We start from the raw sequence: 25,963 nt of genomic DNA on the forward strand, positions 1-25,963 counted from the left end.
ATTCAGTGAATCCATGTGAACTAAGCTTGTATTTAATTACTGTCAGCAACTGAGAAGTGTTGTTACATCCCATAGCTGATCTCACCTGTCCCTGCACGGTGATGTCAGCACGACCATCCTGCTTGATGATGTCAGTGGGTCATTCCTGTCTGCTTGAGTAACACGATACTGGTGACTGTATGTTTTTAGCTGCAGAGTGTGTAACAGACAGATTAAAGCAGTGGTACTCAAGCTTTCTGAGCCACGACCACAAAGATGACATACATTGGTGTTCGCAATCCACACGTGACGACTTAGTGAATAATTGTGTGATGTATCAAATGGGTCATCTTGCAGCCATCCTCTAAATGTAAGGCTGGAAAACTGCCAGAATGGTTAGTGGTTGGTTGGCGGTTTACCGCTGTGACAGGGCACCTACATGCCCAAAATCAGCCTCTGTTGCAGAGAGAATTTTTAATATGGCATGTGTAATAACTTTAAGATTTACTCTTTATTGATGGTTTATTTTAACAGCCCTGGTAAAAAAAAAAACAATCACTAATTTATTTGATAAATGTTGGCTACATATTTTTCTGAATTATCTGGCAACCCCCTGAAATTATCTTGGGACCCCCCAACCCCTTGTTTGGGAAAAACTGGATTAAAGTATTTAACCTCATTGCTGACTGATTTAGTATGTCAGACACGCTATAGGCCAGAGCCATGTGCGTGTGTTTGCAGTGTATGGAGAGCTTTATATAGCCACAGTTATCCAGGAAGAAGGAATGTCCTGGATGCCAGTGACCATATTTGTATGGCTTGTCTGCTACAGGCAGACTGCACACAGTGACTACAATCTTAAACATACTGACTAACCTCTCCTTCATCTCTCAGCTTGTGTGTGTGTGTGTGTGTGTGGTGTAGTTGCAGTGGATGACCACTATCAGGCAATGTAACACCTCATCTGGTAGTAACAGCCGACTTTTCCTGACTCACAGGGAGAAAACTTCTCTCTCTCTTTCCAGTACTTTCTGGTTTCTTCTCCTTGACAACCTTGTCCAGCTGACTGACAACATCCCCTCCGACCCTGTTGTGGAACCTACTGTGCCTGTCTCTTTGGCTCTCATCTCTTGCTCTTGGAGTTGGACTTGTATACTGTTGTACATTGGGGCTGTGGCTTGAGCGCTTAAGCTTTTTGGGGTTCGAGTGCGTGAATGTGTGTGTTTGAGTGCGTGTGAGTCAGTATGCCATGTCGTCCCCTGGCTCGTCGTTTGTACAGATAAAGCATGAGGATTTGCTTTTCTATGAGAATTGTGGAGGAGGCAGCTTTGGGAGCGTCTACAGAGCCCTCTGGATATCCCAAGATAAGGAAGTGGCTGTGAAGAAGCTTTTGAAGATCGACAAGGAGGTAAAGTGGAGACACAAAACTCAAAAATATGATCTTAATATGCACAGTTTTTATTAGTTATGACCTCTCCTTTAAGCCACATATAGCAGATTCAGTTTAATATCCCTTTAGATCCAAAGTCCCATCCTTCCTATTATACATGTGTTTATCTGAAACGTACTAGCTCCCCCCAATTCACCCCCCTCTCTTGGGTTTGGTCATTTGAGGCTGGGCGGCAAGTTTCCACCAGTGTGATCTAGATGGTGACTTACTGGTGATTTTCTTCCTTGCCTTAAGTACTGGGGTGGTATGGCAGAGGCTTGCAAGCCTGTTTTATGTAACTATGATCTATGGAAGAATAACAGACTATGTTTCTGTTGTAGCTGAAGATTTTAGTGTATACTTGATAAATGCATATACATGACAGGCAAATAAAAGATGTTTGCATTCACATGGACAAACAACCTAAAAACTACACTAGGATTTTGAGTTGTGGGCTGTCTTGACACTGTTTCTCACAGTGTATGCAAGCTTATGCAGGGGGGTACAGATGTGTACACTTCATACGGAAACGCAAACTGATTTAGCTTAGTGCATTTTTCATAGGTAACTCTCGTTCACATATGCGTGCAAAGGCATGCAAACAAGTTCATGTTTGCCGAGAATTATAACTTTACATATAAACTGAGAATAAAACCATTGTGAAAATAAATAATTGCTGTAGTTATGTGATTTCTAATTACTGATGAGTAGTGATTGTGCTTTTTGGCAAAATCTGCAGCACAAGTCAGCTCAGATTAATGACGTGTTTGTCAGTGGAGTGCAGACTCAGGGAAGTTCAGCCCTTAGCTCAGGCATCCTGAAAATAAATGACTTTGAAATTAGATCAAATGTTTAAGTTTAAACATTAAGAACTGTTTTGTTTTTGTTTTTGTTTTTCTTTTTATTTTCCTAAAGGTTGAGCTTCTCTGCCAGTGTGAGACAGCTGAATCCTGGTGGAGTTTTCTAATCCTCAGTTTCTCTTTCTCATGTCTCCTTGTCCAGGCTGAGATTCTCAGTGTACTGAGTCATAAAAACATCATTCAGTTTTATGGAGCCATGCTGGAATCTCCCAACTATGGCATTGTCACAGGTCAGACCCTACATGTGTACATGTGTTTATGAGATTCACGTTTCCTTGTAGATGGCTGGAGAAGGTGGCTGTCAGTGTATAAAACTACCTACATTCAAATTTAACTAAACATCTGATTACACAAAAAGTTTGAAGCCTGAGCATCAGGATATAGACAGGCTAAAGTTCAAGTTAAGCCCTGAGGGAGTTAGACTTAGGAAACAGTGTCACCTTTGTGTGTATTTGATCCAAGATAGAAAACAATCATGTTAGAATGTCAGCAATGTCAGCAAAGGCTGTTCAGTGTTTATGATTGCATTTTGAACTATCAGAGCAAGCTCTGAAAACTGGTTCCTGCTGTTCTTCCTGGCAGGACATTTGTAATGAGACTGGCATGTTTAGATGTGGTTGTAATCCTGGATGGGGGTTGTATAACTGAGATAAAGCATTGCCACATCATTGCAGACCCGTCCAGTAACAGTTCTTACTGCCATTGAGAATAAGTCCACTGCCTACTAAGTATAACAGAGTTCATTAGGTACATTTAAGATCTGGCTTTGGAGATGGATTTAGTCTTAGGAACTTTTAGTTATAATTTTAATTTTCACTGGGATAAAAGGGTATCTGTTAATAGGATAATGTTTGAAGTACTTTAAGAATTTAATCCAGAATAGATTTGCATCTTTATTTAATGTAGTGTATGGACATAATTTTGCAAAACCTTTGTATAGAATGTGTAGCTTTTCCCAGACAAATACAATATGTATTTTGCTGATTTATGACAACCACTATCTCTGTATGTGTGTGTATGTTATCTTGCAGAATATGCAAGTGGAGGGTCTCTGTATGAGTACCTTTCCAGTGAGCAGAGTGAGGAGATGGATATGGAGCAGATCATGACATGGGCCATACAGATAGCCAAAGGTACCCCTGAAGGAACAATCGTTATAAATAATGAAATTCTGATGTCCTGTGTACTAGTATATACAAGAGCAAATGCCTCTTCATCTCTGTCTACACATTTTCCTGAGGTATTCATACTTGTGACATACTTTGGTTAAATATGACAGAAAAACACAATTCTTATTTGTAGAAATATGATTATAACATATTTATGCAATGGGGGAGAGCGGTATCAATGAAGTATAAAGCTTGTTACATACTCCACAAAAAGCAAGAACTTTTCTTTTGCTCTTGAGGGCATCAGAATAAAAAGGTGATTTTGTTCTCATATCCCAGGTTTGGGAGTTCTTTCGTCTTGTTCTTGACACATTAGCCAAGCAGAACTTTTTTTCTTATGGTGTGTTCGAATGCGATTGGTAAGAAATTTGAGCTGGGTGTGCTTAAAATGGTAACATGTGAAATGGAAAGTTTTCACTTCTGCATTTACTGAAAATGAAAAACCTAGACTAGTCTTTAATGAGCAGCTACAGGCCAATATCAAACCTCCCGTTTCTTAGTAAGATTATAGAAAAAGCTGTATTTCAACAGCTAAACAACCTCCTGACACTAAATAGCTGCATTTGACACAGTCGACCATAACGTCTTACTAAACCAGCTGAAAAACTGGGTAGGACTTTCTGGTACTACAAAGAATTGGTTTGAGTCCTATTTAAAAGACAGGGACTATTTTGTGTCTATAGGTAACTATACTGTAAATCTGAGCAAACTAAAATAACCTGTGGAGCTCCTCAAGGCTCCATCCTGGGGCCACTGCTGTTCAACATCTACATGTTCCCGCTTGCTCAAATTATGAAAAACAACTAAATATGCTAACCGACAACCAAGTTAGCAGTTAAATTTAGACAGTTGTAAAGTCAGCGTAGTATCACTTCAAGAACATGTGAAGGATTAAAGGACTGATATCTCAGCAGGATTTAGAAAGACTTGTCCATGCATTTATCTTTAGTAGACTGGACTACTGTAATGTTGTCCTCACAGGTCTCTCTAAAAGTCCATCATACAGCTGCAGTTAGTCCAGAACGCTGCTGCTCAAGTCCTCGCTAAGACCAAGAAAATAGACCATATAACTCCAGTTCTCAGGTCTTTACACTGGCTTGCTGTCTGTCAAAGACTTGACTTTAAAATCCAGCTGTTAATTTACAAAGCTCTGAATGGTTTAGAACCAAAATACATTCTGGATCTTCTGGTTTGTTATGAACCAACCAGATCCCTCAGGTCATCAGGGTCAAATCTACTTTCTGTTCACAGAGTCAGAACTAAACATGGAGGGGCAGCGTTCAGCTTTTATGCTCCTCACATGTGGAACAAACTCCCAGAAAACTGCAGGTCTGCTGAAACTCTCAGCAGTTTTAAATCAGGGTTAAAAACTTTTCTATCTGCTGCCTTTTATTAAAACGACTGTTTTATTCCTTGCTTTTTTTTTTTTTATTCAAGCTTTTTAAAATCTATTTATTTCTTTTATTTCTTTTTAAAGTTTTTTTTAGTGCATTTTTATTGTCCTGCAATGGACGAAGTTTCTCATTATGTATCAAAAACTTGAGCCAGGTGTACATTGCACATTAAGACACTAATTCTTCACAAATCCCTGCCATGGTGAACCATGCTTCTCATGGAGTATGAAACAACCAAGCCAAAACAAACATTTATCTTGTTTTTGCCACCCTGACAACAAGAACAAAGTTCTCTGTTCTCGTGGAGTATGTAACAAGCCTTAGTCTGAGCAGCAGTGATTAGGATTATCCTAAGCAATTGTCAATAAAAAAAATTTATATAACTGTTTTTACATAAATTAGCTTTACTTTCCAAATATTGGTATTGAAACTGATACTTTTTAATAGGGCTGTCAAAGTTAACACGTTAATACAAAGAGATTAATCTGTGAAACTAATACATAATTTTATTAAGCATTAACCCATAAACCACAAAGTTATTACTCACACCATAAAAATCTAAATTTGGTTTTATCTCGACAAGAGACACTGATTTTGGTCAGATAGGTGTCTTGTCACTGAGGTGAACCGAATCCACCAAAAACCACATATCCTCCTTATTGATGAAGTTTCTGATAGTTTTCAAGCCTTACATTAAAGTATCTATGTTATCACACTTAGTTGATTAATATAGATACCAAATTCAGTATTGATATTTGGATTTATTTGCCCACCACTAACTTACATGCCAGTGCCACCTTATTCCCAGTCTGTGCCCCTGCCTGGCTACCCATTCAAAAATATTGTAGACATTAGAACTGCTTGATGCAGGTTATTTATATTTGAGAAAGCAAACAGTACCTTTCCTGAGAGCTAAAAAATATTTCTGAAAAGTTATATTTTTATAATCTGTCCCCTTTAATAAGTTTTCAAAATTAAATCCACACCATACTGGATAGTAGGATGGCAACTGATGGTGATACAGGAGACAAAGACAAAACATTTATTTTTCTTAACTTTGGTTTAGAGATTGTTAAAAATTAACATGTAGAATCCAATATTATTAATAATTAGTGATATTTAGCAGCCAGATTTGTCAACATGATGCCCTGATTTGGATTAATTAACCCTTTTCCTGTATATCTGAGGGCATTTAAAAAAAAAACATGTTTCCCAACTTTGTTTTGTCATGAGATAATTTCTGTTTATAGACTTTGGTCTAATTCATGAATGCAGGTCAGAGAAAAGATTACTTTAGTTAGTTGTTCCTACTTGTGACTTGAGCACATGATCAATATAAGCAAAAAGTCTATTCCCATGTCTAAGTTAGGATACTTAAAAATGGTTTCTGCTTATGTAATACTTAAGTAAGCAGGGGTGACAAGCTCTGGTCTTTAAGGGCTGCAATCCTGCAGGTTTTAAATGTCTCCCTGATCCAACACACCTGATTCAAATTAAATGGCTCTCCTCAACAGTTTGTTGTCACATTCTACCTAAGCATGTTGCTCCATCAATCTGATTCTACTGTAATGCAGCAGGAAACAGTTATTACCTGCAGGACAGAGGCCTTGAGGACCGACTTCGGACACTTCGAAAAGGAATTTCTTTGACCTACATTATAGACACCATGTCTGCAGTCTGAACCAAAATATTGTGGAATAAAACTGAATTTAGACCTCCTATACTCCACCACTGATCGGAATGTTAACATTAAAATGTTTTTTCCTCCAGGAATGCATTACCTTCATGCAGAAGCTCCAGTCAAAGTGATTCACAGAGACCTTAAGTCACGAAACGGTAACTTCACTCTCACATGAACTTGTTGTCCATACGCATAAACATTAAAGCATGAAATGTGTTCCATTAATTTACCAGCTATATCACATTGACAATGACTGGTTTCTGTCTTGTATGTTTACAGTGGTATTGACGGCAGATAGAGTGCTGAAGGTTAGTGATAATACTCTTATGATTTATTAAAAAAAAAAAAAGAAATCTGACACACAGCTTGTGCATAGTTCATTTTTATAATCTTCTTTCTGTTGGGATTTCAGATTTGTGACTTTGGAGCATCTAAGTTCCTGTCTCACACCACCCATATGACGGTGGTGGGCACTTTTCCATGGATGGCTCCTGAAGTTATTCAGAGCCTACCTGTCTCTGAGACCTGCGATACCTACTCCTATGGTGTGGTGAGTTGGCACCATTTTATAAATACCAGCAATGTAACACCAGGAATCAAACATCAGTACTGCTTGTAGAAATCTGATCAGCACTAAGTACTGAAACCTGTACATGTTTTATTAATGTGAATAATCTGTGGCTAGGTGTTATGGGAGATGCTGACGCGAGAGGTTCCTTTCAAAGGCTTCGAGGGGTTGCAGGTTGCATGGTTGGTGGTGGAAAAACAAGAGGTAACCTGGACAGATAGTGCATTTACACACAAACAACCTTTTGAACACACTGCAAACATGCAGACCAACCAGAGTTTGAGACGGCTGAAGAGTGCAATGCAGTGCTCTCATGGTTTCCACTGTGAGCTGGTGAGGCTGAGTATTTTTAGGCCTGATGTCAGTTTTCTGCTCATGTAAGGCCTGGATACATAGCAGTGGAGCTTGGCCAGACTCTCTCCAGGCTAAAGTGTTTACAAGCAAGAGGGGGGGAAAAAGAGCTAAAGTGATGGGAGAGTTGTTTCTTCAGGTTTATATGTGGTAGGAGATGATGGTAATACTATGTCTGTGGGTCAGTTACTGACTTCAATACCCACACAAGCACACACACACACAGTGGGGCCCAAAAAACAACCAAGAGAACTTGATTCCTGCGTAGCTCTTGGCTTATGTCCAAATATTCTCCCTAAATAACTCACTCTGTCTCTCTCTTCCTCTTTCCCAGTCTCCCCCTGATTTCCCTCACCATAGCTACACCTCTTTTCCTGACCCTTCAGCTTGCTCTCTCCCTACTCAGAGTCAGTGATATTTTAAGATTAATCCCCATTGAAAAACTGTTTCCATCTACTGCACTATACTGTGAAGCCGTGTGCGCACATCCAGACCTCTGACGATTTCTGGGTGTCATTTAGTTCAAACAAATTTTCACTAACAAAATTTAAGTTAAAGTGAGAGGAGGAGTTTAATGTTCCCAGTCTATTGTATTTAGTTCTGGATATATGATATAAGCTGAAACTCTTTAATATAAGATGAAGCAAGACGTTTTTACACAATGTGAAGAAATGTTAATATGAAGTTTAGTACTGTTACAAACTTGAGAGCCAATACCAAGAGGCAGGAGTGATAGTGGCCCCTGCTTCCCCCCTTAGAGGTACAAGAAACTGTCACCAAGTTCATACTGAATTCCATTGCACAAACACACAGTGGGACTGACACCGTTACTCAGCATTAGAACTATGTGAAATATCTGATGTGCAATATTTCATTAATGTTTTTTATTATTTTTATTAATGGTTATATTATTGTGCTTTTGAAATTCTCAATCTTAAATTTGTCTGTTTCAATTATATTTTATGGAATAGTGTGTATGGTATGTTTGAGTGTATATGAGGAGTAGGGAATAGCTTTTAGATCTTAATCTTATTTATATTGGGCTGTTGTGTAGGAAAGATGCCAGCTATATGCTAACCGAATTTCACTGTATTAATTTACAATGACACTGAAGGAATCTGATCTGATAAGTAAAAAAATATCTGAATATGAATGAGAATTAATAGAGTTAGGAGAAATCTTTTAAAATGTGTGTCGTTAAGACAATTAAGATCATTAAGTTATTTTAACGAATATAGGGAGTAGAGGTGATTGGTGTAAAGAAGCGATGGATCAAGTACTTACTGTACTGCTGCTGAGTGAGAAGATGGATGGGATTAGTTGTAACTGTGAGCAGTTCCAAATCCAGACTGGAGTTTCTCAACAATTTTACAAAAGAAAAAAAACTGGAAAGATAAAGCAGCAGATGGCGAACTTCAGAGGAAATGATATGATGCGGTTTTGGCAGAATGTTAGTGTAGTAATTATTAACCTAAGCTACTTACAGATGGAATAATAATGAATCCAAAGTACTTAAGTACCTGACTTAGTCTGAAATAGTTTTGGGTAATAAAACCAGGAAAGTAATTTTGGACAACAAGCTGTTTATTTTTGATTTGATTAAAACTGGGAAGAAAAAAAACAAACAAAAAAAAAACAAAAAACAAACAGTGCAGTACTCATTTAAGTCTTGTTTAAATCTTACCAAATCTCTCCTTCAAACCCATAATGATGCAGACCAACACAGTTTGTGATGACTGATATTTAACAAATGAAAGCATCCTATCACCAAGATAGCAGTCTTGGCAAACCTGCAACACTTAAGTATGCCAGGATGTTATAAAATCCCCCCATGGTCACAGGAAGTGAAGCCTGACAGGGACATTAGCGGGGCTGTAGATACTCATGCTCATTTAGACTGCAACTGTTATTTATTTATTTATTCACAAACATTCATCAAAAACACACTTATGGTCAGGTATTTTGAGGTCAGGTTTTCTTTTATCCTAAAATACTTAAAAGCTGATGAATTTGTGGTGTGTGTTTGCGTGTCTGAACATCCAGAGGCTGACTATTCCCACCAGCTGTCCAGCAAGTTTTGGGGAGTTGATGAGGAAATGCTGGCATGCAGACTCCAAAGTAAGATAAACTTCCTGGAGATACAATGTTAGAAAAAGGTTTTATATGGCTTATTTAAATACTTCTAAAGATGATAAAATAAGTTTTATCTTGTTTACATCTGTGCACATACAGGAACGTCCACACTTTAAGCAGGTGCTTGTAACCCTGGAGACCATGGCAAACGACAGCAGGCTACCAGACCAGTGTAACTCTTTCCTACATAACAAGGACCAGTGGAGGTACACACATAAAGTCAATTAGACATCTAAAAGAAAGTTTAACAGCTGTGAATCTAAACATGAGTGCTATTCTGTCCTTTTTAAGTGCTATTTCCCTGCTAGACTATCAAAAGCAGTTTTTGTTTCTTTTGCACATGTTAATTCTTAACCAAGTTACACACATCCCAAACGCAAACACACATAGATGAGTATGTATGCATAACTCTGTGGGCTCTGTAGCTCTGGTGAAAAGTTGAATGCGTGACCCTGTTCTCTGCTCGAGTCTATATTAAGTTCTCTGGAAAATGTCCATGGAAGAGATTCCTCTACTCCTCCATGAGGGGAGGGACAGAGGAGTGGGGGCTAAGAGGAGGTCTGTTGTGGATGTAGGGCGTACAGGGGAAATCAAATGTGACTTGACGAGAAGAAGTTCAGGGAGGAATAGAAATGTATTGTGTGAATGTGAAATCTGAAACACTGAGCGAGAAACAGGGAGGATAGTGAGGAAACAAGAGTGGACAGATGACAGTGGGGAGACAGGGGAGAGGGAGAGACATGGGCAACGAACCAGGAGAGAGAAGGTGTGAGATTCTGTTCATATTTAACATGAGCCCAGCGAAGGCAATCAATTCTGAGTGAAGTTTTGGGTATGGGTGGAAAAACATGGACATGGAGGGAGGGGAGGTTGAGTGAAGGAGGTGAAGGGGTTGGATGAATGAGTAGGGAAGGCAGTATGGCTGTGCGTTGAACCTCTGTCTATATTTAGCAGCTGTGAGAGCTGATGATTGTGAATGCATGTTCAGGGACAATCAGTCTGCAACTCCCACACTGACCTTTTGTGGAAGCAAACAGTACTGCAGCAGAATAGTTTCCATTGGTGTTAAAATCCCTTGCACAAGCAGTATTGTGATCTACAGATAATGAGTCACTCACTACAGAAGATGACACTAATGGAGTTTCCCAAAGGAAATGGGCTTCCTTTATTTTCTTTTTTTTTTTTTTGCAGGACTTTTTATCAAATAGATGTAATGGCAGCATATGGTTGCCTTCACAAGTGTGCAAATTATCTATCAGACCCCATGACAGTTTTACTATGTGGCCTGAGTCCATCTTGGATGAGCTAAGGCAGAGAAAATGTGGTTTTCTTCATCCATTTATATATATTTGGTTTTGATTGGTATAATTTTATATTTGCATCTGTGTATCTGGGGATTAACTGTGTCCACAGATGACTATGTTTGTGAGCCTGTGCTATGAATACTACCACAGATTCATGTCTTGTTTTAAAAGCAGTGCTGCCTGCTGAGATCTTCTCCAGTGAACACTGCCAGTGAAGTTAATTAGCTGCGAGATGCTTTCTGAAAAGTGTTACTAGCATGAAATTAACAAATATTTTCCAGAAAAATCCTTAGTTTCAACATTTGCTTTTTTGTGCTATTTTTAATAATAATAATAATAATAATAATAATAATAATAATAATAATAATAATAATAATAATAATAATAATACAGGTTAAATTATCCATTTCTTTTCACATGTAAGAGGGTTCCAGTTTTTGTGGAAATTATGTTGTAAACTCAAAAAGATGCAGTGCATGATTAAAAATGAATTATGGAAACAACTGAAAAGTGCTTTTTATTAGAGGTTTATCTAAAAATGGCAGAATGCACTCTATTGGAACAATTTCATCAATGTTCATGCAGGTCTGAAATATTCGTATCCCTGTTCTAAGCCTCTACTGAGTCTAAACTTGGAATTCATCATTTTCTGACTGCACTGAAATTCCTGTGCAAACTAAGGCAAATCTACATGTAGTTTATCATAACTGATGTTTTTTAATTTGTGTGTGTGTTATGCGCACATACTACAGGTGTGAAATCGAATCAACCCTGGAGCGCCTTCGGAAACTAGAGAGGGAGCTTTACTCAAAGGAGAAGGAGCTGGAGGAGAGAGAAAGGAGGCTCAGACTGTGGGAGGAGAGGCTGATGGAGAGGTCCAACATGACTCCCAGTCCAACCTCTCTACTCATGGAGCGCTCAAACATGTCACCAGTAAGCAGAAGATGAACTAAGTGAATATAATTCTGTGCAGCCATGCTTAATAACAAGATCAGCAGATACCTTTTTATGATAGCAACCTTTCTCTTCTGTGTGTTTTTCAGTTCTTCACACCAATGTCAATCGGCTCTACTGGCTCTTTCTTCCGCTCACACTCTCAAGACTCCAACAGCACTGGGGTGGGCAGTGCAGGGGTCAGCAGTGCTGGTGTCAGCTGTATACTTCGCACACTCAGCAATGGAGACACAGAGAGGGGCAGCAGTGCCATGCTGGAGAGGGGGATGGGTTCGCTCGACAGCGGAAGACTACATGTCATGCTCCGAGGGTTGCAGGGAAGGTTTGGAGAGGATGAGGAGGAAGAGAAAGGAACTATTGAGGAGACAGGCTGGGGGCAGAAGGAACGGAATGATAGTGGGAGTTTGGAGGGAGGGCGGGTGCAGGTGACACTCAGGAGCTTCCCTGGAGGTGTAGTGGAGAGGGAGGAGAGGACATGGGAGGAGGGAGACAAGGAAAGAGGAGGGATGCAGAGAAGCAGAGTGACAACCATAGTCCGAGGATACTCTGGAGGATTTGGGGAGGCAGAGGGGGAAAGTGAGAAGGAGGAAGGGTGGGAGATAGAAAAACTTGGGGACAGGTTAGAGGAGACAGGGGTGGAGGGAGTGCTTGAAGGAGGTAGGCTGCCAACCATGTTTAAAGGTCTCCATGGGAGTTTAGGGAGCTTGGGGGACATGCTTTCCTTAGACATTGATAAGATGGGAGAGATGGACAGACTAGGTGACATGGACATGAATATGAACATGGGTGACCTGGGAGTGATGAAGATGGTGGGCCATGGTGTAAGGGGAGAGCTGGGCGTCAGGGGTCGCAGGAGCGACATGGGAGTTGTAGTACAGGGAGTCCGAAGCGACCACAGCGAGGCCATCAGCCAAAAGATTAGAGGTGAAGTGGGAGTCATCGGTCACTCTGGGATGCAGGTGAGCATGAGGGCATCGTCCAATCAGAACTCTGTGAAAAGCTGCAGTGTGCGACACGGAACCAAGATCAACATGGCAACATCGGCAATGGATATGATGGAGCTCGACTGGTCTGACAGTGACTAGAAAACACATTAAGTAAACAAACACACAGAAAACACACATAGAATTAAAACAGAGGCCAAACTTGTTAGCACATATAGCATTTGAGCTACAGGATGTGCATGACAGTCTACAGACGAAAAACACAAATCACTTTTTATTTCTTTTTTATTAAATGGTTAAATATTACACCCATATGTACTGTGAAATAGCAAGTAGGAAAAAAAAGATAATAAAGCCCCTTTCAGACACAAGATCAATATCAAAAATAGCTAAATTAACCTCTTGAAACCTCAGCATTCGGTCATTCAGTCTATGTCCACTGATGCCTTTGTGATGTTTGCTGAGAGTGTCAGAAATAGAGAGGAGGCTGCAGCTCTACTATAACTGACAACAGAGACCACTGAGCAGATGCCCCCCCCTCTTTTTAGCTCAGGCAAAGACAAAAAAAAAAAAAAAAAACTAACTTTAATACAAGTGAAAACCATGGAACCATGAGTAGGAGATCTATGCTAAAGTAATCCAACACTTCTTGTGCATGCCTATCCTTTTAATATGACCCCTTGCAGTTCAGACTTAGGCCATGTTGAAAGTGATACAGAATATTACAAAGCCCGAACAAGTGAAATAGCTGATATTATTTTTACATAAAAGTGACCAGTGTGTTTCATTCAGAAACGAATCGACATGTTCATCTGGAATCACATGAATTATGATTAAAAGAGTACATGTCTGAGGGGGACTCATGAAGTTGTCCTGTCATGCTGTCAGAACACTGTCCCCAGTGTAATTTATTGTACTATTAAAACTGCTGCATAACATGTTGTAAGAGGTACAAGTGTAACAAAGTAACACACTTGAATGCCACTCTAATGAGGAAGCACTACTGTTTCTCTCCTGCTTATAGAGTATCTTTTAGTTTGATGATTTTTTTTTTTGTTCAAACATGCTTTATCTTTACCAGTTCTATCTGTGATCAAGTGTGTGAATTTTTGGCATTTGTCTTGGTATATTTTATCATTTTTCAATAAAAAGAAAAGCAGTCTGATTCCATTTTATTAATTGTGGTCTGCAAAAGAAATGTACAGCCTGCAGTATCTTCTGTTGATTGTACTGTATGTAGAGTTGTCTAAGATAAACAATATAGATGACTTGTGGTTTTAAAGTGGAACCTAGAGAGCCGCACACTTCTCTGGTTAACACCTGGTACAAACCAGTTTTACCTGATAGTTTCCCTTTCAACTTCCAAGTCTCTCCCTCACACACTGAGCAGCAGGGCCACTCCAGCCAGCACCCACTTGGCTGGCCGTTCCCTGGTTTTTAGACTGAAAGTCCATACATACGTGGGCCCTCTGATCTTGGTCTTGTAAAGTGGACATTCATAGATATTCCTAGTCTCCTGACGGTCATTGGGTACAGCTCGGACTGAGATGACAGGCATGGCTGGGGTCAGCTCTTTTAGACGTGCCTCAGTGATCACCCCAGTCTGAATGTCCCATCTTGCACCTTGACAAAACATAGAAGAAGACAGGAGGAACAATACAGATGGGGATTAAAAAGTAAAAAATCTGAAGAATTCAATCTAAGGCCCTCCAAGCTGCACATCATGTTAAAAAAAGGGAACCACAGAGTTTGTCTACCTTCCATGTAAAGTCCATACACATATGCACCCTCCCTGGCAGGTTGGTTGAACTCTTCCTTAAACTTCTTGGTCACATCCACTGTAAGATTCACTTTATCCAGAGGCCACTCGTTTTTACGAGCCAGAGACTGCATCACAGCTGAAAAACAAGGACATGGGAAAAGCACACACGATACAGTAGAAAAAGAAAATTAAAGGAGCCATTTTTTGCCCATGGTAGAGCCGCCTTTGTTACCAGTGAGGAAGGACTGTGGGTTGAACAGGCCAGAAAGCCAGACAACGCTGGGCAGAGACAGATCCTGAGTCCAACTGTCCAGCTCTTTACAACGCTGCATCACATCATTAAACCTGATACACACACACACATACACAAACAAAACAGTTTGGTTAATGTCACTTCTCTTTTGGTTAATCTTTTGCACCTTATGGACAACAAAATAACTACAAAGCATCTAAGAACTTGATATATAAAGTCAATCTCAACATTTTTATAATGACAGTGCTCACACACTGAAACACACACCATATAGACAGACTGTAGATTGAGGGATAGGCCAGTTTGGTCCAGGTGTCAGGGACATTGTCAAAGAACAAAGCTGTCTGGAGCTTCTCCATCTCAGAGGACATGGCCAGTTCACCCTGTACAAAGACAATTTTATGTTCCATAGACACAGTTAAGAAATTACTACTTGCTACATCAGAGGGACATTAAGATAATAAAGTTGAGGCAGAGTGTGAGCTATTTATCAAGACATGTAAAGGAACAACTAAGCCCCAATGCTAAGGGCTTACCTGTAAACTATCATACAAGCCCAGAGATGTTCAAGCTCACCTTGAGTCCCAGGTCAAGCTCCTTCAGTGAACGACGTATCTCACAAATGAGTGTGTTCATGCGCTCACATTCCTGGAAGCAGACTAGGATGTATGGCGACCGTTCGGCTGTTTTCGAGGTGATGTCGGACATATTGTATTCCTCTGGCAGCTTTTCCAGAACTTCATCTAAAATAGATTTCACCTGCAGATGAGTTGTGAGACTAATTAGTCAGAGCATGGGAAAGAAAGGCAACATAACTTAATGCTACACTTCTCTCTCGTCTCTGAACTAATTACAGGTTCTGGCATTGGATGGATGATCAGTTAACATTTTTTTATTTTTTTTACTTAGGACTTTTACTTATTGTTGGATCAGATAAAGCTAGAAAATCCATTAAAAATAGATAATGACATGATTGAATTGTATGTGTGGCTACCTTCTCCTCCAGTGTCTGCGAAGCACCCTCCCCCATGACAGCATCAGGAGACTGCAGCTCCAGCAGAGTGTGAAAAAGGTTATCTGATGTCACAGTCAGGAACTCAATTTCTGCATTGGGGTGCAAGCCATAATGCGCTGGACTTTCATGTGGCAGCATCTCATCTATGAAGTCATGGTAACCCTGGTAGGCAACAAATCAGATTTGGTTATTACAGTTATTCAGTCTATGTAAGGTATACACTCTCCTTATGGGATACCAACTCTACGGGTTACTGCAGAAGTATTTGTCAACTTTGTCTTCACATTATAAGATAATATTTTGCATTTATTAGATGAAGGTAGAGGTTTTGTCAGTAATATTTACTTCAACTTACTTGGTAGTCCAGATTGGAGGGCACAACAAACCCAGGTGCCAATGCCAGCTTTCGGTCAAACTAAAAATTCAGAGATTTGTTAGCTATAGGTGCCAAGTCCTGTACAAAACACTGAATTATTTCTTACCAGGTGGGCAAAATTCCTTTGTCTGGTACACCTGCAGTAGTTCTTACAAACATGTTTATTTAGCTTTCTCTGAAAATCTCTGGTCTTAATCTAACAAAACTGCTTCACTCTGGAGCTGACTCTCAGGCCAAATCGACATTTGAAAATAATTTAATCCTATCACTGTATACAGTAATGTTTATTTAAAGTCCAGTTCTTCTTTGTCAGAGCATAAATGAGTGTGCTGACACACTAATTATGTCCCTTTGTCTTTTTTTAGTGAACACACAAACCTGGTTGGGCTGCATGTATTCTTCCAGGTATGTTCTGCAGAGCCGTCTGTCCCAGTCATCAGTGATATGTCCCCCATACATGATTTCCCCAAACAGATACCTCAGATCCTCCCATGGCACCTTCATTATCATGATAATTAGAATTACTGCTAATGCAATCACCACCATGTCACTTACCCCACCAGAACCCATCCCACCTGTGCATTAGCTTCCAGGTAGTTGTAGAGAACATTAACTGATATGGTAAGATCCCCAGTGTTGAAGGGATACTTCCTGTTCCAACCCTGGGGTCCAAACTTCCTCCTCTCAGCCACACAGGCATGAAAGTAACATAGAGAGAAGAGGATGGTCTTGAACTCCTGCTCACGGCTGCACTGGTCCAAAATATCCTGCAGAGGGGAAGATTAAATAACAATAATAATGTTCAATAAGACAAACATATTTAAACATGACTTGTATAAAGCAGAAAAACTCACCTGGTCAAAGTTATCCAGAGCAGCGTGCAAATTGGCATGCATGCCTGTAGGAGGTTCATTGGTTATCTTAATAGCATTTTCCAGAATGCCCTGAGAAAATACATTAAAGATAAAAATACATAAATCTAAAGTCAGTCCCTGTGCTAATAAAGAAATCTAATGAAGTCTACATGAAACATGGTTTTGAGTAGAGGAAATCTGTGCATAGATACATTAATACGGCATGTCCACTGTATCACTACCTGTGGTATAATGTGCTCCTGGGACATAGATGCCGGTTCAGCGCTCATAAACACTCTATAGTCTGGATGACTGTCCTCACAGCAGTGCTCCAGGAGCTTCTCAAGTGGACCAAGCCAGCGAGCAACCAGGTGGATGTTCTGCAGAGAAATGACACATTCAAAACTGCAGTGGTCTACTTATTTCTGTGTCCAAAATAGATTCTATTTTTTGGATTCAGACCTGCAATATAACCCAGTGACCCTCTTTGGCAGCCTTTCTCATGGCAATCTCAGCCACACTTTCTTGTCCCTGACCCAAGGAGACATTGTGAAGCTTTCCAAGGTCTATGGTGAAACCCAACTTCCTCCCTAAGAACACAAGAACTTGTACTTGCATACATACTAAAAACTCCCTTTAAAAGTAAAAAAAAAAAAAGACAAACAATGCACATGCACTTTACAGTGTGACTACTTTCCAAGGCTCATTTAATCACTTTATACAGAATAAGTACAGTATAGGTTTATGCTGTTTTACTTGTGTGTGCATGCTGATATTTGAACAGTACCCAGTGATTCCACATCTTTTAGTGGATCCACTCCAGGTGAGAGAATGAAAAACACAGGAGAAGCAGGGCCACTCTCTCTAAAAGATTTAGCAAATTCAGTCTTTCGCCCCTCTGTATACTTCACCCCCAGCTTCTCCTCCACAAAGTTCCTAAAGGATACCAAAAGGAAGCGGAAATTATTACCAATCAGTTTCTATTGTGTATATTTTGTTTTTAAAATGGACTTACTCCACCTCTCTGCAAATACATTAAGAAACTAAATAATTAGATAAATAAATAGAAATGAAAGACAAAAGGATATTTTTATAAATATGGATAACTGAAGGGACCTAATACTAACTACTATTATAGATATATATATATATATACAAATTCATAAATGCAGATTATCAAAGTAATTTATTTCCTTTTCAGTTTGTCAATACAATACAAAGCTTTATCCGAAAACTCAGAGGGAAAGACCAGAGAAAGAGCCTTTATTACCTAAGTGCATAGGTCATGCGGTCTGGTCTCAGGGCTCTCATCATGATCAGTTTCTGCAAGGCACTTTTTCCCTTCCATTCCTGAGGAAACTTCTCCTTCTCTGGACACTCTGACTCCACCAGTTTCTTCCAGCGCTTTGGTGAGCCTTCGATGTCTCGGTCCAGACCACGGAACTCATCGGTAAAACTCATCACCTGGACACAAACAGGCAACAGCAGTAGGCGATATGAGTTGTAATTTGCATACAGATAGCAAAAGAAATCCTGTGAGAGTCTGTATATGTGCTTGTTGACCTTGATGGCGCTCCATGCTGAGTTTGACAGAAAGTCAAGGGGGCTGACATAGTTGTGGTCAATGATGAAACGTAGAAGGAAGTCTAGCTCTCGCACATCTATCTCTTTGCTCATCAGGAGAAGCTGAAAGAAGAAGAACGTAGTAAGAGAGAAAAATAAATCTTTCCTCAATACCAACAAAAGCTCATACACACCTGGAAGGCTAGTTGTGCAGTAAAGGTAAGCTTGTCCCTCTCAAACAGTCCCCTGCTGATGTAGTTGAAGGTGGAGTATGTAACGCAGTCTATCAGGGTGTTCACTCTGCTTTTTACATCCTCACAGGGCTCTGCCATCGCCACAGCCTTGTGGAAAACAACATTAAAGGCCTGAAAAACAAGAGGAGGGGACAATTGTGGGATTCTTTTGTTATTAGGTGTTGATTAGTTGCCTTTCATTTTACACATTTTCCAAACTATATATCTCATCATATTCCTCCAGAGCTTATCAGTTGGTTCTCAACACGTTACCAAACATTATATTCTGTGATAACAGCCATTTGTTTCTAACTGTGAATTAGCTCCCACCGCTCCCCTCTGGTTACCTTGAGGCTGAACTGGTACATGGGGTTGATCTTGTTGAGATCATTCATGATGAAATAGAGGAGAGAAGCTCTGATGGCGACGGGACGATAGTGTTCTCTAGCTTCGTTAATCTTGACTTCATTAACTTTAGCCTCCAGAACCTAGAAACACAAGGTATTGGAAGGAAAGTGGGTATAGAAGAAGAACATGTAACAAATAAAGATGGAGAATTATAGTCAGACAATTTAACTTAATCCACTTTCTCAAGTGAGCATTTATTCATTTACCTTCATCTCAATCTCGGCAGCAGTGTGCTTCGTGGTCTCAAGTTTCTCTACCAGTACATTGTCACCGAGGAAGTTACTCTCTGCAGCGGACAGCCTGGTTAGCAGCTCGTCTTCAAGAAGCTTCAACTCAATCTTAAACATGTTCTGCTGTTTTGTCAGGTCACTCTGCAGAGAGATAAAGCAGACTAATTAAAACCATTTAAAATGGCCTGAACTACTTATAATGTATTTTAAACATAATGTTCACTGGTATAAAAGTAAAAGAGCATAAGATTATAAGACAATCAAACTCACACCTATTTGCTCTGTGATGTGACTACAGAGAAAACTGACAACTATTGTAACCCACCTTTAGATGCTCAAGGTCTGGTCTTTCCTGATTCACCACTTGTGCCAGGAGCTGGTCCTCCAGCCCGTCTCTGGTCACTGTAAAATTAATGAGGGTGGTCTGGGCTTGAATCTCTGGCTTGTAGTGAGGATTGGCTAACTTAGTGTGGAGAATCAGTCTGAAGCCTGGGTGGAAGAAACACTCTTTGTCCCCAACCTTTATACAGCTGCCACAAAAAAAGGAAGAAAGAGGAAAAGTATATGAGGAAGACAACAAAACTAGTGTGAATAAATACTCATTTTCTTGTGTCAGAGGATTACCTGCCCTTCTTGATTGTGTGTCGCCCCAGCAGAGGGTCAATAACAGGGTCAATAGTCTCCTCAAGGTTCTCGATGAGCACAGTGTCGCCTGCCACCACAGCCTGTTCAATAACGTCTACATATCTGGAACATTAATGGATAAATGTGTAGCAAAAGCCTTGCCAGTGAATTATGCATTTTTAGCTTTTGTAGAGGTCTAAATTGAAGGCACTTGTGAGCACTTTAGGACAGTAAAAATGGAAACACTCACCCTTTCTGCTCAAGACTGACAACCTTCAGGCTGTTACCATAGCGACTCTTGATCCACTTGATACCCTGTAACTGAGGGTCAATGAGGAGAGGCCAACGCTCACCTGCAACATTGCACACATAACCTGGAAATCTGCTGGCGTCACAAAGAAAACTACACTTTGTACTTAATGTCGTAAATAATTAGATGACAGGGTACATCTAAAGTGTCTACCTACAGTTAATGAGAATGGTAGCGTTCTGAGTGGACATTTTATCTCCTGGTAAGCCTTCATTGTTCCACTGGGCTACTGTGGCGTCATCAGTTAACATTGACACTGGGTCCAAGTCTCCTGTCATGGGAATCAGCACCTGATGAAAAACATACAGAAATCTGTATCCATACAGGAAATGATGGGGAGTAATAAATTACAGAATAATTATAGGAGGATATCTTGTAACCTTCTGGCTGTGCAGGAACGGCATCCAGAGGTTGTCCAGCAGCTCCTTCCTGTACTTCTTGGAGAAGGAGCCGGCATAAGAGATGAAAGCTGCAGTAAGGAGGAGGTCACCACAGAGAGTTTCCTCCTGTTCGTGGTACTGAGCCACTGAATGGGCCCAGCGCACATTCTCACTCTAAAAGAGACACACATGTTGCTTTGGGTTTGCACATGAACTGCCACTGATTTTCAGAAATCAATTTGTTAACCTGAGATGCTGCATAAAAGTCAACATAATCAACATAGAAATAAATAACCTGCTCTACATTTGGAATCTCATTATAGATGCTTGAATACAAATGATGTCCAGCTGTCACTTAATTCATATGCACCCACCTCCAATCCCTTGACCAGCCGGTTGGCTAACTCTATTGTTTTGTTAGTGCAGTTGACTTCTTCCTGAAAACGAAGCTTCTCTGCTGTGGCTTTTTCAAATGCCGTGGTCAGCGTTTCCAAACTGCTATCCAGCTCCTGATATAAAGAGAAGAGAAGATGGTCCAGAATAAACATTTTCTATATCACCACAAATATCACTTTTCAAACCATTAGAGAAATTAAACAAAACATTTAGACTACATCTTTGCAGATTTTGTCATGGGTGAAAGTGAAGATGTGGCTCGGGGGGGTTGGAGTTAATCCACAGCTAATACACCTCTGAGCTGGCAAGAGAAACAGACATGAAACAGGCTGTGTATAAGGTCAAGCCAGGATCACTCAAACCAAAAATGATGTGAAATTTTAGTAGTGCTTGTTTGATAAGTACACTATGATGCAGAGCTAAGTTGACTCTGTTGTGTGTAAATTCTCAACAAAAATGTCTTTTTTTTACAGATGAACCCCAACCAATGGGTGAAAAGGGCAATAGAGAAGTTTCTGCAAGGGAAGTGATAGTGTAATGATTATTAGTTGGCCTATAAAAGTCCAGCAATCTGCAGCATAAACATGAGAAAAATCCAGGTGCATCCCATCTTCGCACATTACATTCAACACATATATTTACACATATGTCATGGTTCACAGTGTGGTTCCTAATTCTTGTGTTTGGTTTTTGTCTGTTTTGGTTTGTTTTGCCTCGATCTTGGTTTATTTTTTTCTGCTGTTTGTCATGTTTAGTTGCTGTTATGATTATGGTCTAGGTTTTTGTTTTGTTTGTTTAGTTCTGTCTTGCTCTTAGTTTAAAGTTGTGGGTTTTTGTCATGTTTAGTTTCCATGCTTTAGGTTTTCGGCTTTGTCATGTTTAGTTCAGTTTTCCTGTTTTCCCTCATGTGCTCAGTTTTCTGTTCCTGGCTTATTATTTCACCTGGTTTGATTTCTCATTCACTTCACCTGCTCCTAATTGCTCCCTCTGTCTACAAATACCCCATGGTTTTCAGTTTGCATTGTCATAGCATAATTGCCTAAGTCATATTTTGGATAAATTGTGATATCTGTCTAACTGTACTCTCCTAATATTGCTGATTGACTGTGCCCCATTGCCTATAAAATCTTAAAATATGGCCTAGGTGTTTTTTATTGAACTAACGATGTATGAAATCACATCATGTAGACTCACTGCAAGTTTTTTCCTTATGGCCTCTAATTTCTCAGCAGCCTCAGCCAAATCTGCGTTGGCTTGAGACAAGCACATCCTCTTCATCTCCACTTCACACATTACCTGGACATGTGCAAACACGAAATTACAAAACAATGCAGGCAATGATTAAGAATTACAAGATATTAAACAACTGAGTCAATATTTTTAATTAAATTAATAAAATATTATAAACCCTTTAATCAAAATCATGTGAAGAAATAAAACAAAAGATGCACTTACGAAAATCTATCCAACGCACAAGGTTTTTTTTTGGGGAAAAAAAAAACAACTGTCAAATGATAAGAAGAACACAGAGTAACCCCCCCCAGGCTGGAGTAATATGAAATGTGTATGACAGCTTGAGTTCATGTGTTTACCTCGTGGAAGCGTATGATGTTGATGACCCAGGCACAGAGGCCTGCAGCAGCTGAGGATTTCTGTCGCACAAAGTCAGGGTTGAACTCTGGGTCACTGAGGTACTCATCTCTCACACACCTCACTGTGGCCTCAGAGATGTGCTCTTTGTCAAAATTCACCAGAGCCTGCAGGAAGTCATCTACCTGAACATTCATATGGTTTAGACAAACATCTGTCAGATTTCATTCATACTTTTAAAGAGTATTTTTGGATTTTAAATAATATATTATAAGTATAATATAATATAATATAATATAATATAATATAATATAATATAATATAATATAATATAATTATATTTTCTGCTCTCTGCTGTGTTTGTTTTATGATTATACTGCAGAGATAAAATTAAGTTATATAACAGGACAGAGTGACTTATTTGGAAGACCTCACTGTTAAATATGACCTTGCTCATAACCATCTTGGAGGCCTTCCAGCTGCGATCTTTAGGGATTCGGCCTTGGGGAGACAGCAGCACCAGAACAGCTGCTGAAACGTTGGTGACAATGGCTGGAGGGTTGGGAAATGTCCTCAGCTCTGTCAGGTTCAACTGAATTACAAAGACACAACAGCACACGTATAATTTTATTTTCTTCTGGTCTTGCTTTAGGAACTGGAATGGAGACAACCTTGTTATGCGTTTTTCTTCTGCTTACAAACAAAATGAATGATACAGGACAAATCAAATGTGCAAGGCAGACCCAGGTTCAAACTGATATCATGGTGAAGCACGTTACCCTGTTTAGTGTGTTGAGGGCTGTATTGGCTGCTTGTAGGGCAGGTTCAGCCTTGGCCAAATCCTCCTCAGTCTCTTGCTGCTGTTTAGTCACTGTAGCTTGAATAGCTGCCACCTGAACAATTACAAAAACACACAAAATAAGTCAAATGATCTACCCTAGATACTTTATTGCAAGATTGACTAATTATTAGTCTTCTTCTGTGTAATTTCTCTTATTGACAGTGAGTTAAGAGGTCTGGGAATCCCAGACTCTCACCCTTTGCTCCTCTCCATCAGCTACAGCTCTCTCTTGATTGAGCTTGTCTGTCTGTTGTCCTATTTTAGCAATGAGAGCCTCAATATCTGTGTTCCTCTGCCACAGCTCCACCTCCTGCACTGCTAACTTGGCTTTGAGATCCTCCACCTAAAAGAGCAAACAAAGAAGGCTAAGAAACAGCAGGTTAATAACTACATTTTTTACATGTTATGGTGGAGTGTGGTGTATATTTTCTAACCTGTGATGCAGTATTCAGCAGTTTCTGTAGCCCATTCTCTAATCTGTCCATCTTCTGGGTCAGCTCTGTGCGCTTTTTCCCCAGCAGGTTGTCGTACAGCTTCATGAACTCAAGGAAACTCTTTGGAGTGGTGTAGTTAAAGTGCTTCTCATTCTGCTGGTACTTGACACTCACCTTTAACAAATCAAACACTAAATCGTGTCAAAGAAGAAAGCAGGAGCGGTTCTCACTCACACTGCTTTGCAGTAGCTCTCACCTCATTAACGCTTGTGTGGGCGTAGGAGATGAATTCGCTGATAGATGCCCTCACTGTGGGCTGCACAGCAAAAACACACACAGGGATGAATGGAGCTGATCATGTAGAATGACAGAGCAACTATATTTATCTTAAAGTTATCAGTGTAAACATATTTAAGAGAATAATGTACCTAAAGACATTTGAATGTTGCTTGATGTGTTTAAATTTCAGAATATTATTGGAAGGATTTGTGTTCACTTTTAGAGACAAGAGCATAGCCAGTAACACAATATAGTTGTGCAGCAACCACAACCAATATGGCATCTATCTACATGTATTTCTTTTTTATTTATTCCTTCTAAAGAAAAAGGTTCAAATATTTGCCATAAAGTTAAAGTGAATACCAAGCATATTAGTTCTTACCTCCAGTCCGGCTATCTTTTCTATAAATGTAGAGCTGACGGACTGCAGAGCAAGCTGAGGCCAGGGGTGAAACCAGTCAATGGCCGTGCAGTTAACTAGAGCTGGAAATTTGCGTGCACGTGTGCGCAATGTGAATCCAACTGGTGAGAAACATAAGACAACCTGGTGGAAAGCAGAGGAAAGAAGATAAGATAAAAAGCAACACACAAAGAAACATAAAGGTGATAAAATAACAGATGGTATTTTCCACCTTGAGCTGTCTTCGTATTCTCTCAATGAAGAAGCTCCAGCAGTTGTCCCTGCTATCTATGAGGCCTAGTCCCCTCAGCTCCATTCGGATGGATGTTACAATCATATCCACTTCTTCATCACCAAACAAGTCAGGTATATCCCCTAAAAGCACAATATGTGCCCAGTATACATTTACATGCACAATTACATTAATATTAATTATTGCTTAATTGCTTAATATAAAATTGCTAGGATGAAATTGGCCATTTTCATTGTTTTACATCTAATCTTTAACCAGAATTGAACCTTTTATGCTCTATGTGCAAAAAAATTAAACACTGTTCTGAAAACGTATGTATGCTGAGGAAATTTCAGTTGTCTGGACTTATTGCTTTAAAGATCCTTCACAGCATGCAAAAAATAACTTCTCAGACATGACACATTTAAATTTTACACATACAAGTTTAAATCCTCACAACACTCACACAGTGTAGACAAACCTGAGGCCAGCATGTCATTAATGAGCACCAGGAAGCGTTCATCTGGAATCTGGGCGTCTGTATGAAGGAATACTGTCCCAATGTTCTTTACTCCCACCTTGATATACAATGCAGCTATATCACTCTGCAGGGCATTAAAGTATTTTAAAGTAGGAAAGAGAGGAAATCAATGTCATTTTTACAATAATAGATATGAGGAATTCTCGATCCATAATACAGGGTTGACCTTCTGTTTCTGTTGCTTACCTTGAGGTCATTGATGCCATATCCTTTTCGTAGTGTGATCTGGAAAACTTCCAGCGAGCTGAGGAAGGCAGCCAGTCGGCACAAACTCTGCTTCCCACTTCCCCCGACCCCAACAAGCAGGGCGTTACCATAAGGGGCCTCCAGGATGCGACTAATCCGACATCTGAACATGTATACCAGAACGGTGTGTTTATAGTTTGAGGTTTACAGTTGAGCTAATCTCTAAAACCTCTTCTGTGAGTGTGTGTTAGTATGTGTTTGCAGTTCTTATGTGGATGTCTGCATATGCT

The 25,963-nt window shown here is 39.9% G+C and overlaps 2 protein-coding genes across 2 annotated transcripts in view; one reads left to right on the forward strand and one right to left on the reverse strand.

Annotated features, from left to right (window-relative positions):
* Positions 1-980: 980 nt before the first annotated feature.
* Positions 981-13,931, forward strand: LOC121645283 (probable serine/threonine-protein kinase roco7). Its single transcript, XM_041993711.1, has 11 exons — positions 981-1,387; positions 2,411-2,498; positions 3,300-3,401; positions 6,602-6,667; positions 6,792-6,820; positions 6,925-7,062; positions 7,198-7,284; positions 9,475-9,549; positions 9,664-9,770; positions 11,621-11,801; positions 11,912-13,931. The coding sequence occupies exons 1-11, from the start codon at positions 1,229-1,231 to the stop codon at positions 12,905-12,907; spliced, it is 2,028 nt and encodes a 675-aa protein (XP_041849645.1). The 5' UTR covers positions 981-1,228; the 3' UTR covers positions 12,908-13,931.
* A 210-nt stretch (positions 13,932-14,141) lies between these two features.
* Positions 14,142-25,963, reverse strand: part of dnah9l (dynein, axonemal, heavy polypeptide 9 like) — a 41,151-nt gene continuing 29,329 nt past the window's right edge. The window contains exons 58-93 of the mRNA XM_041992301.1: positions 25,674-25,836; positions 25,428-25,551; positions 24,947-25,089; positions 24,697-24,858; positions 24,292-24,351; positions 24,036-24,209; positions 23,798-23,944; positions 23,540-23,653; positions 23,209-23,352; positions 22,763-22,945; positions 22,626-22,631; positions 22,365-22,466; positions 21,149-21,283; positions 20,775-20,948; positions 20,552-20,684; positions 20,335-20,437; positions 20,085-20,207; positions 19,786-19,990; positions 19,437-19,601; positions 19,170-19,310; positions 18,784-18,954; positions 18,590-18,712; positions 18,297-18,490; positions 17,814-17,962; positions 17,489-17,616; positions 17,269-17,406; positions 17,027-17,116; positions 16,748-16,939; positions 16,551-16,670; positions 16,152-16,211; positions 15,776-15,958; positions 15,358-15,540; positions 15,049-15,164; positions 14,761-14,873; positions 14,524-14,664; positions 14,142-14,389 (exon numbers count right to left, since the gene is read on the reverse strand). Coding sequence (XP_041848235.1) covers positions 14,142-14,389; positions 14,524-14,664; positions 14,761-14,873; positions 15,049-15,164; positions 15,358-15,540; positions 15,776-15,958; positions 16,152-16,211; positions 16,551-16,670; positions 16,748-16,939; positions 17,027-17,116; positions 17,269-17,406; positions 17,489-17,616; positions 17,814-17,962; positions 18,297-18,490; positions 18,590-18,712; positions 18,784-18,954; positions 19,170-19,310; positions 19,437-19,601; positions 19,786-19,990; positions 20,085-20,207; positions 20,335-20,437; positions 20,552-20,684; positions 20,775-20,948; positions 21,149-21,283; positions 22,365-22,466; positions 22,626-22,631; positions 22,763-22,945; positions 23,209-23,352; positions 23,540-23,653; positions 23,798-23,944; positions 24,036-24,209; positions 24,292-24,351; positions 24,697-24,858; positions 24,947-25,089; positions 25,428-25,551; positions 25,674-25,836 — 5,050 coding nt within the window. The remainder of the gene's footprint in view (positions 14,390-14,523; positions 14,665-14,760; positions 14,874-15,048; positions 15,165-15,357; positions 15,541-15,775; positions 15,959-16,151; positions 16,212-16,550; positions 16,671-16,747; positions 16,940-17,026; positions 17,117-17,268; positions 17,407-17,488; positions 17,617-17,813; positions 17,963-18,296; positions 18,491-18,589; positions 18,713-18,783; positions 18,955-19,169; positions 19,311-19,436; positions 19,602-19,785; positions 19,991-20,084; positions 20,208-20,334; positions 20,438-20,551; positions 20,685-20,774; positions 20,949-21,148; positions 21,284-22,364; positions 22,467-22,625; positions 22,632-22,762; positions 22,946-23,208; positions 23,353-23,539; positions 23,654-23,797; positions 23,945-24,035; positions 24,210-24,291; positions 24,352-24,696; positions 24,859-24,946; positions 25,090-25,427; positions 25,552-25,673; positions 25,837-25,963) is intronic.

The sequence above is a fragment of the Melanotaenia boesemani genome, chromosome 8 (assembly GCF_017639745.1).
Source record: "Melanotaenia boesemani isolate fMelBoe1 chromosome 8, fMelBoe1.pri, whole genome shotgun sequence".
Classification (NCBI taxonomy): domain Eukaryota; kingdom Metazoa; phylum Chordata; class Actinopteri; order Atheriniformes; family Melanotaeniidae; genus Melanotaenia; species Melanotaenia boesemani.